At 39.2% G+C, this 17,071-nt stretch overlaps 1 protein-coding gene across 1 annotated transcript in view; it reads right to left on the bottom strand.

The window, feature by feature from the left end:
• GAB1 (GRB2 associated binding protein 1) overlaps window positions 1-17,071 on the bottom strand; it is a gene marked incomplete at its 5' end in the record, with an annotated part of 101,576 nt that overhangs the window by 23,075 nt on the left and 61,430 nt on the right. Inside the window, 3 exons of the mRNA XM_009290325.1 lie at window positions 350-954; window positions 4,872-4,952; window positions 8,155-8,368. Coding sequence (XP_009288600.2) covers window positions 350-954; window positions 4,872-4,952; window positions 8,155-8,368 — 900 coding nt within the window. The remainder of the gene's footprint in view (window positions 1-349; window positions 955-4,871; window positions 4,953-8,154; window positions 8,369-17,071) is intronic.

Below are 17,071 nucleotides of genomic sequence, written 5' to 3'. Positions count from 1 at the left end.
TCACTGCTGTTTTCTAAAGACAAGTAACACCTTAAACATATCTAGGTCTTCAAATATTTTTAGCTAAGAGTGAATGCCACAGTGCAATATACATCCCTTATCGATGTTCTGTGCTTTGCTGTTTTGATGGTTTCCTTTAATAATCTTCTCTTTTTCCTCTTTCTTACATATTTTAAGCATTACGACCGCAGACCACCTTGTGAAGGGCAACACGCTTGTTTTTAAAGGCTAGATGTGCCCCTCATATCATTCAGCCCATTCGTATCATTCATATCACATCATTCATCACAAGATTACATCATTTAACACAAAAATTCTGGAAGAGCAGGATAAAATATGGAATACTGACCTTTACGAAAGATATTCAAATCTACAGTTGAAATGGTATTACTGCGCGAGGGTGGCATGCCTGCTGTAGGGATGCAATAACTACTATCAGTGTCTGAAGCAGTGCGACTAATGCTACATGTTTCCACAGGAGATCGATCTGCAGCATGGTGAGGTTTTGGTGGCCGAGGTGGAGGAATATCTGGAATAGTCTCCAGTTTTGAAGTCTGAGACAACGTTCCCTCTGGAAAAGTTCGTGGAATCTGGTAAGTACCTCCAGGTGTGGGGGGAATGTCATAGCTAATGGAGATGTGCCTCATCTGTGCGTCTAATGAAGATGTTGCTGACGGTGTATTGAAAACATGTTGCTCTCCTTCTGCATCAGTCCCAGACGGAGACGCTGCCTTCGGTAAAACATCCTGTGAGTAACTCCTAGGCAGGTTATAAAGGCTGCAGTCTGCCAGTGTCAGTCCAGTACGAGAAGGCGGAGAGTCATAGACACCTTGCTGCTGAAAAAAGCCATTCACAGCATGCTTGCTCGCTGATGGAGCAGGATTTTTGTGGGAGGGCACGTTATCATTGCAGTCTGTTTCAGAAGAGCTGGATTTTGCCGAGTCAGCATGAGATCTACACATAAGATTGTAAGATTAAAATGTTGATGAACATTTAAAGAAAACCAAACATTACAAATAATAAACACAACATTTAAAATGTAAACAACTAAAAAGTCTATCAGTGTCTTCCAATTTTTTTTTTTTTTTTAAATGAAATACAGGAACTCTATTAATCAAACAGTAGTACTTAAGAAGGATCCTAAGTAACTACATAGATACAAATCCATGCATGTGAAACAGACAACACAAGTGTGAAGCTTTAGCAGCAGCTAAACAACAAGTTGACGTTTCATAAAGCAAGTGATTTCCGTGATGTCAATTTAGAGCAGTGTTTGTTTGGGGGCTGGGGGATTTTTTTATTATTTTCTTTTTAACCCATACTGCAAACTAGCAGCACTTTAATGGCACTGTTAAAGGTAAAAATAATACGCTCAATCCTTGGGTTTACAGTACTTGCTAGTTCTAATCAGTATGAAAAAAAGTTAGAGGAAAAAATACGACTGCTTGTAACACCCTTAAGTGCATGCCTAAAGTTATCTACTGACCATAGTAAAACTGGTTTGAAATACATAAAGGAGAGAGAAATAACAGATAAGAACAGAAATAGGAGGAAACGGGGGGAAATAGGGGGGGATCCATAGTATGTACATGCAACAGAGTGCTTTTGTCTTGAATGCTAATTAAGGCAGTGTTGTTAGATAAAACTGCACAGTAGTTTACCTTTGATTTCTTTGGACATTCCATCTTTTATGAGAATAGCACTCTAATACTGGTACTGAGCAGTACCAGTAAACTTACATAGAAAATAAACACAGCATTTTTTTTTTTTAAACCTCCTCAGTTACCTGCTCCAGGCAGAGAAAATCTGTTATCAGTCTGAGTCCTTGCTTAAATGGAAGTCAAGACAGTGGCAAAATACTAACACAGGCGGAGTTAATGCAGTCCATACACTTTTTGATCAATCATACGATGGTATTTCCTATTTTCATTACCACAGTGCCATACCATTGTGTTAATTTATACATACATATGTAAATATTTCAGCATGCGTGTATATCAACAAATAGCTGCTATACTACTCTTGCTAAGCTCTATTAAGCAACTGGACCATGCAGTTTACAAAACTTCCGAGGAATAAAATGCATAAAAATCAACAGCATGACTACCACAAGAAGCATTTTTTTCCCCTTATTTTAAGAGGCGCTCTACCTCAAAGTGATCACAACCAGAATTTATTATTCAAATTTCAATTTGTCGATAAGATCGCACAAAACTTTCTTTCTTAGAGGACAGCTGGATTTATCTCCCGGGGTTCTGGTAACCTGAGGAGAAAGGAATCCAGTTTAGCTATTCATTTAGGTTTCCTCTGCAGTCATTGGAGAAATGGAGACTGTGTGAAACACAATCCGTTCTTCTTAGATATCCATCTAAACCCTATGAATCACTCCCAAAGTGCCTCTCTGCCAGCTATCAAGGGAACCAATGTGATTAGCTTAGACTGGACATCTGCAGTCAAGAAAAATGTCATTCACCTAACCAACTGGTTTTTGTAATGTTTAACGGCAGAGATACATCTTCCATCAGTCCGAGTGGCTTACGAGAGTTCTTCTCTGGCTTTAATTATATCACCTTTTTCTATTAGCTTGTTCTTAGTTATTTTTGGTGTGGTTTTATTTTCATTAGAAAAAGTACACTAATTTTGCTCTGGTTACTATTTTAAACATAGATTTAAATTCTGTCTCACTGGTCGGAATTGGTTTCTGGGTGACTCTGAACATTAATCTGCATTTAGTTTAATAGACCCCCCAAAAAGAAGGGAATGTTCTCATCAAGTATTTATCCTTGGCACAACCAAGGAAGTGAAACTTCCTATGTTCCTTACAATGCTGACCATCAAAAGCATCTCTCGTTTGGTAACAGTTTACTTCGTTTGCCTCAGAGCTTCAAAAATTCACTAATGAACCACTGAAAGTTTAACACACTTGCAAAAAATAGAGCACACAGGACTGAAGGAACTACATGAGGTTACAGAGTACATAATAAATTGTGAACATACTGTGTGACTAGTAACACTCTGAGCTTAGCCCCTGCTGCAGCCCTTGCTCTTTACTCGAAGGATTCATTCAGGAGTTCCTCACTTTCTAGACGTACTCTTCTAGTTCTGTGGTATTCATTCAGACCAAAGTCCCAGCAAAAGGCACATGTGTTTTACATGAGCAAGTATGGGAAGGATTGTGAGCTGTATTTTATATGCTATAAAAATAAAGTGGGCAGTCTGGAGAAGCTGGACACTGACAATCAATTGTAGAACCAAAATTATTAGTTCCAGTTCACTAGGATATATTTTAAAATGAAAACACTTCCAAAACTACAGAAATAAAATATAAACACTACATTTATCTTACAAACATGCAGGAGTATATAACCAAAGCTCAAAATGCAACAACAGCACATATATGATGCCAGCGCTTAAGGATTACCCATCACGTGTAAGCAACAAATGCTATCATTTTAAATTTGGGCATTTTTTCTGGGTCTAAGTGAATGCTGCTGCTTCTTTCTTGACCACAAGCACTTGTGAAAACAGAAGACTTTCAAAAACCATGACACATGAGGCAGCCAGGCCTGTCATTTGCTTCGCTGATGGCAACAACTGACATTTCTTATTATAAGAGGGCATTTCTGATTTACTTCACGTTTTTAAAAGTAATCTTTTGGAATCAACTTCTTAGTCTATTGAAATAGTTTTCAGAGTATCAATTGGTTGTAACCAATCTGATTTCGCAAGACCAAGTTTGAAGACACTCTGAAACACAGGCCAAGAAAGCAGTGTATGCCAAAATGAAGACAGGGAATTCGGCCTTCGAAGTTTAACTAGTTTTCAAGAGTCAGTATTAACCACTGATTATAATAAGAACACACCGTACAATTTTGAAAACCTACAATGCACAGTTGATTCATGTTACTTAAAGAAAATTTAGGTTAGGACTAGAGTTCAGGGATTCCTGCTTTTTTTTTTTTTTTAAAAAGGATTTCAGATGCAGGATGCTTGATGACTTCTGCGCTTAAGAAAGTTACCTGAAAATTTTAAATTTTTCCCGCGCACTTCAGAACAGCTCAACAAAAAAATCAATTGGCTTAAATATTCCATTAACAATTGGTTATTAAGATAAGTATTACTGGTTTTTTACACCTCAGTTTAAAATAATGGCAAAGTTGGATATAACACAATGAAAACTCCTCACTCTACAAGCAGAGGATGACTGTGACATGAATTCAGTGTTATCACATGTGGGCATCACATATCTGCAAATTATGCTAAGTGGCAATGCTATTCCTTACTCAGTGCTAGGACTGGACACCTCTTTCCACATATCAGAAGAGATAACTATACAGCCTGCTGATCTACAAGGACCAGACATTAAGATGCACAGAGAAGAGGTGGGGCATTGAGGCAGGGGGAGCCCAATGAAAAGCCTGCCTCCATGTACTAAAAACTACTTGCTGACAGAGACCCAGGAAAAAAGTTTTAAAAGTGTTTTAGTCTGAGGGGTGATCACCCCATTTTTGAATATGCTGTATTCGGTCTGGCTTGACCACCCATCCTTTAGAGCTGATTCTTTTCCATCTGCAGGAATCTATATGACTGATTAAACAGAATACTATGAACAAAGTGGCAGCAAAACTGCTCTTGTGTGCCAGCAATCTGGGATAGAAACAGCAAGCATAGTAAAAATGTGGATAGATAAATAAATAAATAATAAACCAGCTCTACTTCCAGAAAATGGAAGCCAAAGTTACATAGTTTTTCTGTTAAAACTCACAGAACACCATGCAAGATGCATCTCAAACAAACAATATTTTCAGGCAAGTTAATGGCTCTGTGATTAATTTCTCACACGTTCCAAGAATGGCTACTTGTTCACTCACTGCAGTAGAATCTTTTTACTTTCAAAATCTTCTAATAGCAGGTATTCCTGCCCTTCTTCCGAGAGAAAGGGCGAGCCTTGGCTGATTCACATACATAGGAAAGATGAGGAAGACAGCATTTAGTATTTCAGTATACCTCTCCAGTGAGCCAGAACAATAAGGGTTTTGGAAACAGTCTTTGGCTGCATTTTCTTATTTAGGATCCAAATACAAACCTTAAAATCTCACTAAATGCTACAGTTGAACAATGCTCTTTCTCAAGTCAACAGTGATCAGAGCATAGAACTATTTTAGACAAAATACAGCATGATTATTACAGCTGCAAGTGCCGTGTCCAAGATATTCTCACAACAGTACGCGGTGCATTGCATGACACCGTAATGAAGCATTTCAGAATTATTTGTTAGTTCTGAAACACCACAATTCTTAAAAATTTCAAAGAGGCAGCTCGGATACTTCCTCTGTTTCACAGTTACCCACCTCACCTGGAAAAGAACCCCAAAGCCTTGAAATAAAATTCAGTGGTTCCCAGATTATCTATAAAGTAACATGCAAAATTAGAACAGAAAATGTTCCCTCTGCATATTGGCAACTTTAAAGTCTAAAGTGAAAACGTCATAGGAATAAACCATTCAAGTAACAATACCTGCCTATTTAATTACATCTATTAAGCTTTGCACTTTACACTAAGGAAAAAGGTTGTATGATACAAAGACAAATTGTTCCAAGACTGGAAATTAATATGAAAATGATGTAGCCATTTAATTTTTTCTTCACCTGTAAGGAGATGCGGGTTGGGGTAGTGCACAGCGTGCCCTCTAACTGATCATCTTAGTAACATGCTACGCAGATACACAAAGCTCAAATTCCATAGGAAAAGGTCTATATCCTCTATACTCCAGCCCAAATCCAGCAGAGTACCTACTGTACCAGACATGAAACATAAGCAGTCCTTTTAGGTGGAACTGAAACTCCAGCATAACTATTATTCTGAATTTTCATTATTACAGCTTTCTTAATAAAAGGACATAGCTATTTAGTGAATTTAGTTAAATATAATACACTAAAGCCCATATAATTTCCAAACAATCACAATGCCAATGTTTCACTGTCTTCAAATATTCCTATAAAAACATCATTTACTTAAACAATCTCTACACTCCCAAAGACTTTGTTCAGTTCTTTCTCAGTTCCCTCAACATTTTATCTCTATTGGACCTTCTGCCTTCCCCAACACCCAAATACCTTCTCTCCTGTGTCACCAGTGTCTTCCTCAAGAAATTTTGCAGGCTATTCATGGACTCTATACCTTGCCGCGTTTTCTGCCCCCCTTTATGGTCTCCTCAGACTTTATTCCCTCTACTTAACCCACACGTCATGCAACCGTGGAAGTCAGGTCAGAACGTCAATTACACATCCCAACCTTGGTCATTCCTAAAAACACACTTCATGTGGTGGTGTTAGAAATCCACTCTGCGCCCATCCCTCGCAGAAGCAAACGGGCACTCAGGCACACTTCTGATGAGCCAGGGCGCTGAAATGAAAAGTCAGGATTTCTCTGCCAAGCCATTCTGGAAACGATACCAAACTTTTTGATAGCTTTTAGCAGGAACGGTGACATACCTCTTGGGCACCATCAGCTTCTAAACATCACTAAACATTGAAACCTTTACAACTGAGAAAGCAGACACTGGGTTTCCCCTTCTCTTGCAGGAGGCTTTGGGGCACGCCGTGCTGCCCGTAACCTGCACATTCCATACTCTGGGGGAACTGTAGGCTCATTCCTCTGTTTTATAAGAAAGATTGTAAAGGGTGGATACTTTTCTACCATGTAATCATCAGTAAATGGAGCAGGAAACTCCTCAGGCACAACAGAGCAAGATAAAAATGCCAAGGGAGCAGAGAGCACACGGCACAGGTAAAACTGGCAGAGCATCAAGGTGTTGATGAAGAAGGCACCGCCACTAAAAGGTATGGCCCTAAGGGAGTATGTGAAACACTCACGAAAACACTTTCAAAGGAAGCTTTCCTCAGCCTTCCATGTACTTGTCTGCAATCACAAAAAGAGTATGACGTTTTGTTTATTTTGCTGGAAATATCCCAGCAGATTTTATTTTAAATTACTGCAGAAAAGAAGCTTGCCAGAGAGATTTATAAGGTTCTCCCACAGAATACTCAAGGTTGGAAGGGACCTCTGGAGATTATCTGGTCCAGCTCTTCCAATACCCCTAAGCAAAGCCAACTTCAAAGTCAGGTGAGGCTCCTTAGGAGCTTGTCCAGTCAAGTTTGTTTGTGGTTTTTGTTTTGGTTTGGTTTGGTTTTTTTAAATCTCGGAGGACGGAAATTCCACTAAGTCCCTGGGCAGCCTGCTCCAGGGATGGCCACCATGATCCATTCTGAAAAACCATAGCGATATTTCCCAGGTAGCTACCATAAATATCATATCCTGCTATGCAGGAGGTGCTATACATCTATTTAAGTTAGAAGTAGCAGTTGGAGAAATAAATATACATTTAATTCAGTAGAAGTTCTCAATTCTTTCCTTAAAATTTCCTATTGCACACTTCTCTGGAGAACTGTCTGTGTAGGTACCAGTAAGAAACAAGATTATTCGAGCTTGTTTTTAAATATCTGTTATTTGGAAAAAAGTAGAAATTCAGGATACAGAAATTAAGTGGTTTAAGTCTCCTGCGTTCTTAGTTATCATAAAATAATTATCTTTTACTCTTGCTTGAGAGTCTGAACCATGTTAGTAATAGTCAAAAAATATCATTTGAGGATTGCTATATTCAGTGGTAACCTGGCAGGTGATAATAAATATCACGTTTTACTGAATCCCTTCCATGAGAACTTTAACTGGCAAAACTGGGGCACCAAATACCAGAAGGGAGAAAGGCTAAATTTCTCCAGCTTTTTCTAGACCTAGACTGGACTAAACACACCAGATTGTGGCTAAAGAAAGGGTACTTCTCTGCTTTGTACCATGCATCACACCAAACTAAAATGAAATGCTTGGATCACTGCATTGATCTGATACTTCATACTGGCAATTGCTGTCCACACTTTTGAAGAATGCGATATGGGTCTAGCATCGATCAAATACCTTACTATTGCTGCAAAAAGTTGAAGCATAGAAAGAAAAGAAGCAAAAGTTACAGGCAGCTTCCCCCAATAGATTACGTACATCCAAATGTTCAATGACTCGGCAGTAAAAAAAAGTGGTTTTAGCACATTCTTGGCCTGTAATACAAATAAGTGTTATTAAGAAAAAAACGTCACTTACCTCATAGGTTCAGGTTTTTTACTTTGACAGTTTATTAGCAGTAGGTAGTCTTGAGGATCTTCTTGACCAGAGGAAGACTCCAGTGGGGGGATGTTAATAAGCTGATAAGGAGGAGGTAGGGAAGATTCTGCTTGCATGGAAGGCGGTGAAGTGTTGATGGGCAAGGGTAACTCAGCAGATGGTTGTAAAGAACTGACCGGTGCCTTCACAGCATCTGCAAACACAGAAGCAAAGCATTCTTTTTAGAACAAAAAAACAGTCTTACGATACCACCAAAAAAAATTTATTAACAGAGGATGAGAAAAGTCAGGGGGTTTAATTCAAAACTGTAAAATCAGTGGACATAAGAACATCTGGATATTAACATTTGTTTCAGAGTATTTATATATAAGTCTTTACAATCTCTTTATATTTTTTCAAACTGTAATAAATTTCTTAAGTATGCCTTGGAAACAGAGGTTATGCCTTATTTAATGATTTAACCAACCTGTTTTCTGGTCACAGAAAGAACAAAGATGCTGACAGCTGCAGTAAGACAGCTAAGAACACAAATCTGTTGTTTTAATCAAGAGCAGACAAAGTCCTATAGGTTATTACTTGAATATGGTAACCTGAGTCAGCACTTGCACGTATTCATCCCTTTTTGACCAAGGTCACTTCAACATCTGAGATTAGTCACCAGTCAAGAACTGGCCTCTCTTAATATCTGAAAAGCAACAGGAAAAACACTGCTTTTGCAATGGCAGATCCCTTACGACTATAAAAATAATGCAGAGGTACAACAGGTACCATGTTCCACTAAGCCCCCTCATTACATAGTCCAACTTTTTATTTTAGTGCAATAAATGAAGTAGTTGTGGTTTGTTGTTGTTGTTTAGTTGGGGGGGGAAAAGAGGTGATGTTGTGGTTTTTGGTTTTTGGTTTTTTTAAATAACCTTGTCTTTATAATTCTTATCCACTTCCTATTCATGTATATTCTAGAGTAACTTCTTTTTTCCTTCCAAATACATGTATCCTGACTTTAAATTATCTGGGAGACTGGAAAATATTGACACTGTCAAACATTAAACAATCATTTAACTTTTTCATTGTTTTAATGATACATTGACTAAGAACAACATAATTAAGCAAATTGTTCCTCAATTATCAAGGCTCCCTAGTACTTGCAACTCATTGTACATTCCAATTTGCACATCCCAAGAATGGACACTGATTATTAGCATTGTTTAAATGAACATATTATTATCCAATGCAGACTGCTCCTGTTAGGCTTACAAGCCAGCTACGCACTACAAAGTAACTTCATCCAGCTTCTGCTTCCCAGCACTATCCTGGGAAGAACCAAATGAGCAGACCAGAACATAGTCCTCCTGCTTCCGCTTCTGTACACTAGATACAAGTGATTTAGATGTGGAAATAGGAACAGCAGTACTTGCTTTGAACTCCCATGGCACTTACACAGCCTCAGAAATTAAATCCCACCACACCCATGTGGGTGGAAGAAGTCTAGGTGTATGAAAATTCCTCAACTCAACCTACCTGAAAAGGTAGGATAATCTAAAAAAAAAAAAAAAGTTTTTATAAAAGGTTCTGCCTGACCTATCCATCAAACTAGTTAGCAGAACAAAGGCAAAACCAGACTGCACCCAGTGATCTCACACACGAAAATAAAACGGTTTCTTTACTACATGCTAAAATATTAAAATATGAACAATTTTCTATTATTTAGGAATTTCAAGAGGTTGAAGGAGCCTATTCGAGGCACCTACTGATATTTCTTCATTCCCCTAATGTAGGGGTTCAATAACAGGAACAGAGAGGTACCCGAATGGACCTACCAGGCACGTATTTCTTGCTCCTGGAAAAGAGGCAGTGGGAGAAAGGAAAAGTAGCTCTGTCCTGTCCCCTCCAGAACTGAGAAATGCAAGTAAATTTATGCACGAGTGAGAGCGGAGAAGAAAGGTTTCCTGCCAGATACACTATCATTCTTTGGTCACACTTACAGACAAGATCCTCAAGGGCTTTGGCGTACCACAGTCCCCACCCCCGTTCCGTGTCCCTGACTACACACGACCGTGACAACATTAGATCTGCTTGGCGCCACGTTCACACAAGGGGAAAGAAGAAATCAAACAGGATGTCCCCGCAGCTTCCAGGGAAGATGGGCGTGTCAGTTAGACCACAGGTAGTCAGGAGAGCTCAACAGGTATATAGTAAGATGCATGCCTACATGAGGCTGATGCATTTAAACAAACCACGCACTAGCATTCCCAGGAAGAGTAACAAGACTTCAGGGGTAGCTTTCCAGGGAAAAATAAAATCAAGCAGCTTGAAAGAGGACCAATGTACCCACCAGGTTTGGAGAAAGAAACAGGTACTTCCTTGGAGGAGTAAGAGAAAAGTGTACGTGTGAGAGAAAGAAAAAGAATTAAAGGCCAGCTATAACCTGTAATTGCTGAAAGGAGGCAAGGTGGTAAAGAGCATTAGGCTAGATACAAAGCCCACGGTGCCATCTCTGACGGTGGCCCGCTGCAGACAGACTGAGCACAAGCAGCAAGGCAAGCCTGCCAGCTTCTGGGGCTCTACAACTTCGGGCACCCCAGTGCAGAGGCCGCATCCACAGTCTATGCTGACCAGCCTCTGAGGAGCTTTTCTCTGAATTTGTCCTACTTCTTTTGAGTACATTTATATTTTTGACCTCTACCACCATCCTGTGGCAATGAGCTCCACACCTTATTATGTATGGCATGAAAAGACACTTCCTTTTATTTTAAACCTACTGCCTGATAGTTTCACTTTATCCTTCAGCTCCCATCTTCAGAGAAACAGTGAACAATTGCCTCCTATTCATAATCCCCATTCCCAACTTTACACAACTTTGTCACAGCTTTACTGAGTTGGTGCTGCCTAATTTTTCTTGGTACAGAAGCCATTTCATTGCAGATCTTGTTTCCCTTCACTCTCACCTTTCCTAGCTCTACTAATTCCTTCCTGAGAAGGGAAACTAACTATTGCATAAAACGTGCAAAAAAGTCTGGGACACACTTACTGATTTACAAAGACATAACAGTAATTCATTCTGTTCCTATCCTAACCATTTGCCTTTTGATTGTTACTGAGTATTAAAGGTGACACTGCCCAACTGTCCAGAAGGTTCATGATCTCTTCTCTGAGCAAGGATTTGGAGCCCATTAATGTTAATGGATCATTAGGGATACTTTCCTTGTAACGAGCTGCCTCATTTATTTTGACACAGATATCACCTGACAAAATCCCTGAGTCCCCCTACGGATCTGTTGGGGGGTTTTTTTTGTGTTTTTGGTGGGGTTTTTTTTTTTTTTTTTGTTTGCAGTGGATAGAGCACTAAACTATTAAAATACCAACTTTCTGATCTGAAATTCATCCTCATACAGGCGTTTTGTATGTGTTAAACAGCACAGGCTAATGCCTGATTTAAAGAGCAACTGAACTTAGTCTAAAGCACTTCACTGCTGGGCTACTTATTATTTGCTTTACACATTCAAGCTATTTCAAATTTGACTACGAAGAAAACAGTAATGTTAACTACTTTCATCACCGAGCAAATGAATGCCGTTTGCTTATCTGCACCCTCTGAAATATTCTCTTCAGCCACATACTTCCGAAGCTGATATGAAGGAAAGAGTTTCTCCCAGCAGCCTATTATGATTTCAAAGAGTACAATCATCAACTTGCTCCACTTTGGACTAGCAGATCTTTAGGAAAGGGGTCATCTGCACACCAAAGAGCGTTGTAAGTCATTTGGTTTGTTCCCAGAGCTCAGACACTCGGACTGCTTTGAAATAAGTGGGAGCTGGAAAAACATCCAGAATATTTAACATGCAAATGAGCGTAACAAGAATCCTATTTTGTTTTTATAATTCCTGCACTCAGTACAGCTTGAACAAGCAGCTTTCTCAAAACAGGGCAAGAGTCTTATCTTTTCTCAGTTGGTTTGTTAAGAGCAGTTACAGGCATCATCTTCGCTAGAATTTATACTTTTTTCCTCATAACCATTTTTGTATTTGCCTCACTAATAAAACAATCATAAAGTTAGTAAGTTAAAAAGAACATTTTCTGAACAAGAATAATAAAAGGCTCCCCTCTCTTCCTTCTTAACTATATAAAGCTTCTTTATTCCACATGTTCCTATATCTGTGCTTTATGAACAATCTAGAAGATTTGCGTGTGGGAGTTTGCATTTAGGGTTGGTTTTGTTTGGGTTTTTTTTTTTAAAATGAGAGCAAAAATTAAATTGTTTTCTACATTATGATATAGTCTTTTAATATTCTAATTATGTAAATACTTGAAATGTTCTCATAATGAACAAAACAGAAGCCTCATTACAGTAAGCATCTCTTTAAATGTCAAAATTGCAATCAAAGTAAGAAAATGCATTCTTTGCAGATCGTAGGTAGAAAGACTAAAATAGAAATGGGATTTTCCCATTGTAACAGTGAATCAGCAACAGTTATGCAATCGCACGATTCTACTATTCTTCTGAGATGTTTCATTCAATCCATTTACTATGACACAGATGTTACCCTTAAAACAACCAGTGGCCAACAAAATATTAGAGTAATAACCTTGAACAAAAATTTAGATACAACAGTGGGAGCCATAATAAAAAAACCACCCACTTCACTTTATTCTTTAAAAGGACTTTTTTCTTTTTTTTTTTTTTTAAATTAAGTCTGTTAAGTCATTATCTGTGCTGCTTAATGTAGTGAGATACATCCTGAAACACACTGCTGGAGTTTCCCCTAGTGTCAGCTTCTACATGGTCTCAAGTGAAAGATCCTGGAATCAAAGGGCCACATATGTGCATGTGCACGCACGGAGCGCAAGTATGTGTATGCTGACAGGCACAGACAAACAAGCACTTGCTCTGTTCACATACTTAACTCAATAGATGTGAGCCAGATCCAGCCCAGAAGATGCATGGACACGTTAGTCTGGGTTTGGTTTTCAGCATAAGTCATCAGCTTACAATCAGTAAGAAATCTATGCAGTGAGCCTCAATTCTGAACATTTCTGCTATACCCAGAGAAAATCCTTTTAAATACTTTAATAAAAAGTTCCTGTGTATTTTGTAAGTTTGTTTTCTTAGTTTAATATAATCTCAAAAGTCTCTCTCTCTTTCTGAAGATAAACGTAATAACCTATTTAAAGAACACTAACGAAGAATTCAGCAGTTGCTTGTTGTTCAGGACAACCCTGCCTCCTGCATCTGAACCAGAAACGTGACTGACCGTTCCAAGTTCCTATCACACGCTGAAGTCTCCGGCTTCCAGAGCTCGCATCTAAAATTTAGTACTTACTATCTGCAGTTCATATGTAGTTTTAAGCTGCACTTTTGGTTACCCATTTAAAATTTGAAAATGCCAAAAGCATTTCTACTCAGAATTTCTTCCCCCTCTCCACCTGCAATTTTCTTTTGAAGACTATTCATTCAAATGGGGGGAAAAAAAACCCCAAACATCTCTAGCCTGTTCTCTGCATCTTCAGATGATACACAGGCTGTGTGATGCAGGAAAAATAATCAAGGAGTCCTGTTATAGACTAACTTCTATAGGTGCTTGTGAAAAGAAACAGTGCAGCCCACCACATTAAAACGTTTGGGGGTTTTTCTTCACTAAAAAGGCCCAGAGTTCTCCTCGGCAGAGCAGGCTGCTCTAGCCACACGGTGAGTTTACCCAGCTGGGGCTGCAGCACGCTGTCTGGAACCGTAGGTGCCTCTGCGCTTCAGGGGGGTTTTCGGCGCTCCACATACTGCCTCGCAGCACCTCACGACTTGAGAACTAGCAAACTGCACAAGAGTTTTCCAACCCAGCCTCTTGCAATCCCCTTCTCCTAGCAACTCATCAGGTGATGTTAATGCCACAAAAGGTGTCCAGCAGGAACAAAGGAAAATTAAGTTAATTACCTAGGCATATTAGATTCAGTTTATTTTTCCTCAAGGAAGAGTAGAATCACCTTCCATATGATTTTTTGTCACATGCAGCTGGCAGCTTAAGATAATAACAACACCAAACACTCAAGATTAAGATTCTGACTGCACTCCTGATATACATATATTAAAAAGATATAATTTATTTTTTTCCTCACATACTTGTAAGGGAAGACCTACTGTTGCAGATTTTGTGCTCTATTCATCACCATCTCATTTAGCCACCTATCCTTTAACCACATAATCTGAAGTCGAAGACATCTTAGTCTTCTCTGCTGTCTTCTCTTTCTCCTTTGGATAACAGGCAATGATTATCTCAGCTTTGCCTCCCTTTACTCAGCTCTTTAGCCACCAGCTACCACCTCTGCCAAACCTGCTATGCCAAATCTCAGGTCCTTCTGTGGTCCCGCTTCTTCTAATTTTATTATTCTTCTGCAATTTTGCCAGATGAAATCTTGCAACTCTGACAGCCTCCTTCACAGTCTATCCTCACCTTCCTCTCAGCAATTCCACCGTCAAAAAAAATCATGTTTGTACATGTCAGTGGCCATTATCCCCCACCTTTACTTCCTCAAAGCAACCAACCAAAAAAGCCTCCACAAAGAGATGCCTTTGTGCCACTACTCCCTCTAAACCTACTGCCTCACCTCTAAGACAACAGACCCACAATCCTTATACAGAGGGTCTCGCTCCTAATGCTTAACTCGGTCCTTTCATGTTATTCTTTACTGCACTCCAGGGTCACCTGTCACTCATCCTCCTGGCACATCATCTTTAAGCTGACTTTCTTTCTAGTTAATCATATCCAAGAGATATAAAACACCCTCAACTCATCATTAAGTACATTATCTCCATGGTGCAACTTTGTTGCAAAGACTTTTTTTAAGCTTATTACTCTGTCATTGCACTTCTCTCTACACTCCTCCAGAGCCTCCCTTCCTTCATTTAAAAGCTCATGCTACTTCCCACTTCTGAGCCCTTTCATGACCAAGGTCTCTAATATTCATCATATGTTATCGAGATAGTGATTTTGATTTGCTAAGTGTGCCAGCCTTTATCATCCACTTGTTAAAGCTGTCAAAGGAGAACACTTTTTATTTCTTGCAGGCAGACCCTTCATGCAGGAAGGGCACCCTAAACACCAGTAACGTCCACTATTTATTTATCAAAGACCGCCTGAAAATTTCTTCTCAAAAATCCCAGAGTCCAACAGCTGAAGCACTAAGACCACTCATCTGTCACAATGGTCAAAACCACCTTATTTGCTTTCACTTCTTCCCATGCTTCTGCTCCTACGTTGATGTCTCTTACTGCAGATAACAAGTTCTTAGCAGCAGAGCCTGTTTTCTGTTCCACGCTTGTGTTACAGGCAGCACACGGGTATCCTGATCTGATACGGAGATCTCCAACGCAGCATAGCAGCAGTGATGCCTGACCACGCAGCATTAGAGAGAATACAAGGAGTCAGGATCGGAAGGTGGAGTTATGTTCATCCTGCCAGTCACTGATATTGCACCTAAGCTATGATCAGCCTGCAGTGTATGTATTATCAGAACACAATTTTAAAAAGTGGTTATCTGAAAATAATTTTACCGTTCAAAATGCAGAAGGCATGAGAGGCATATACCAGATAGCAGCTACCTGAACAGAAATACTGCACACTTTGAGAGCGTTGTGTGTGAAGCGAGCTGTAGCTCTTTCAAAGTACGATCCTTATGATGACAGAAACTTTCTTTACCACATGTGATTATTTGTGTAAATGTAATTGTAGATTTCAATGTCTTGTTCTTCCCTTTTCTTTTTTTCTTCTGCTTTACTTTGTTATTTCTTCTGGTTTACTTTGTTATTGCTATCTTTATTCAAATGAATACATGCAAGTAACACATTTGCATATAGTAAGATTATTTCCTCCTTCCCCTGTTCTGCCAAGCACGCAATTCACTAAATTACAGAAACATGGAGCTGGATCACGTATAAAACTTTCATCACAGATGTCTACTGAATTCTAGGGAATTTGTTTTTTAATAGCACTAACCACCACCATCTCCTATTTTTTTTTTCTCTGTAAATCCAAGGAGGCAATTGGACTGGGCTTCCAAACGAACAGCAAGCAGGAGCAACAGGCCAGTGGTGCCCCCAGTCCTTGATCGAGCAAAGGATGCCAATGACAGTCCTCTCATAACAAGACCCTTAACCAGTCTGGCAAGAGACATTTTGTCCAGCTTCAAAGAAAACTATCTTCCGCTTCCATGGGCTAAAGGGAATGTTGGTTATGCCCCATACAATCTTTTTGTTTAGTTCCATACTAAACTAATAGTGCTTTTTTATTGTCTGCAGTGAACTTCACCTCTTCTTTAACTTCTCAAAATAAACTGTAGGTTAACACAGATTTTATAAAGTACGTTTATGACTTGCTCTTCCATTAGTAGGAAGATTTATCTTGTAAAAATAAGAACTTGGCAATAAACAGACACTCAGCAACTGATTTTCCCATTTTCCTTTTTTAATTCTTCCTCAACGCATTGCAAGACATTACTAAACCCATAAAACAGACAGTACTGTCAACACTCAGTTACGTAGAGTAAAGGTGTTGGGATAATTCAAAGCTAAAAAGCCAAAGATGAAACATGCAATGAGAGAATAATGGGGATAAGTTACTGATACAATTGACTGAAGCAAAAACCAGTTTTGGTTCAAACAGCCAGTGAGGGCATAGTTAATTCTCTCCGCATTCATGGCACGTTTCATCTTCAGTTCAACAGAAGATGTAACATCAACAGAAAATTAAGGATTAGCAATACACTAGCTCTCAGCAAGGAAAGGCCTCATGGCTGTGGGAGGACCCTACCTCTCCGTTCCATGCAATCATAGAATCATAGAATCATTTAGGTTGGAAAAGACCTCTGAGATCATCGAGTCCAACCGTCAACCCAACACCACTATGCCCAC

This window comes from Aptenodytes forsteri, unplaced genomic scaffold (genome assembly GCF_000699145.1).
Source record: "Aptenodytes forsteri isolate BGI_AS27 unplaced genomic scaffold, ASM69914v1 Scaffold125, whole genome shotgun sequence".
In the NCBI taxonomy this organism is placed as follows: domain Eukaryota; kingdom Metazoa; phylum Chordata; class Aves; order Sphenisciformes; family Spheniscidae; genus Aptenodytes; species Aptenodytes forsteri.
Note: the sequence above shows the minus strand (reverse complement) of the source record. Positions and strands in the feature narration are given on the sequence as shown.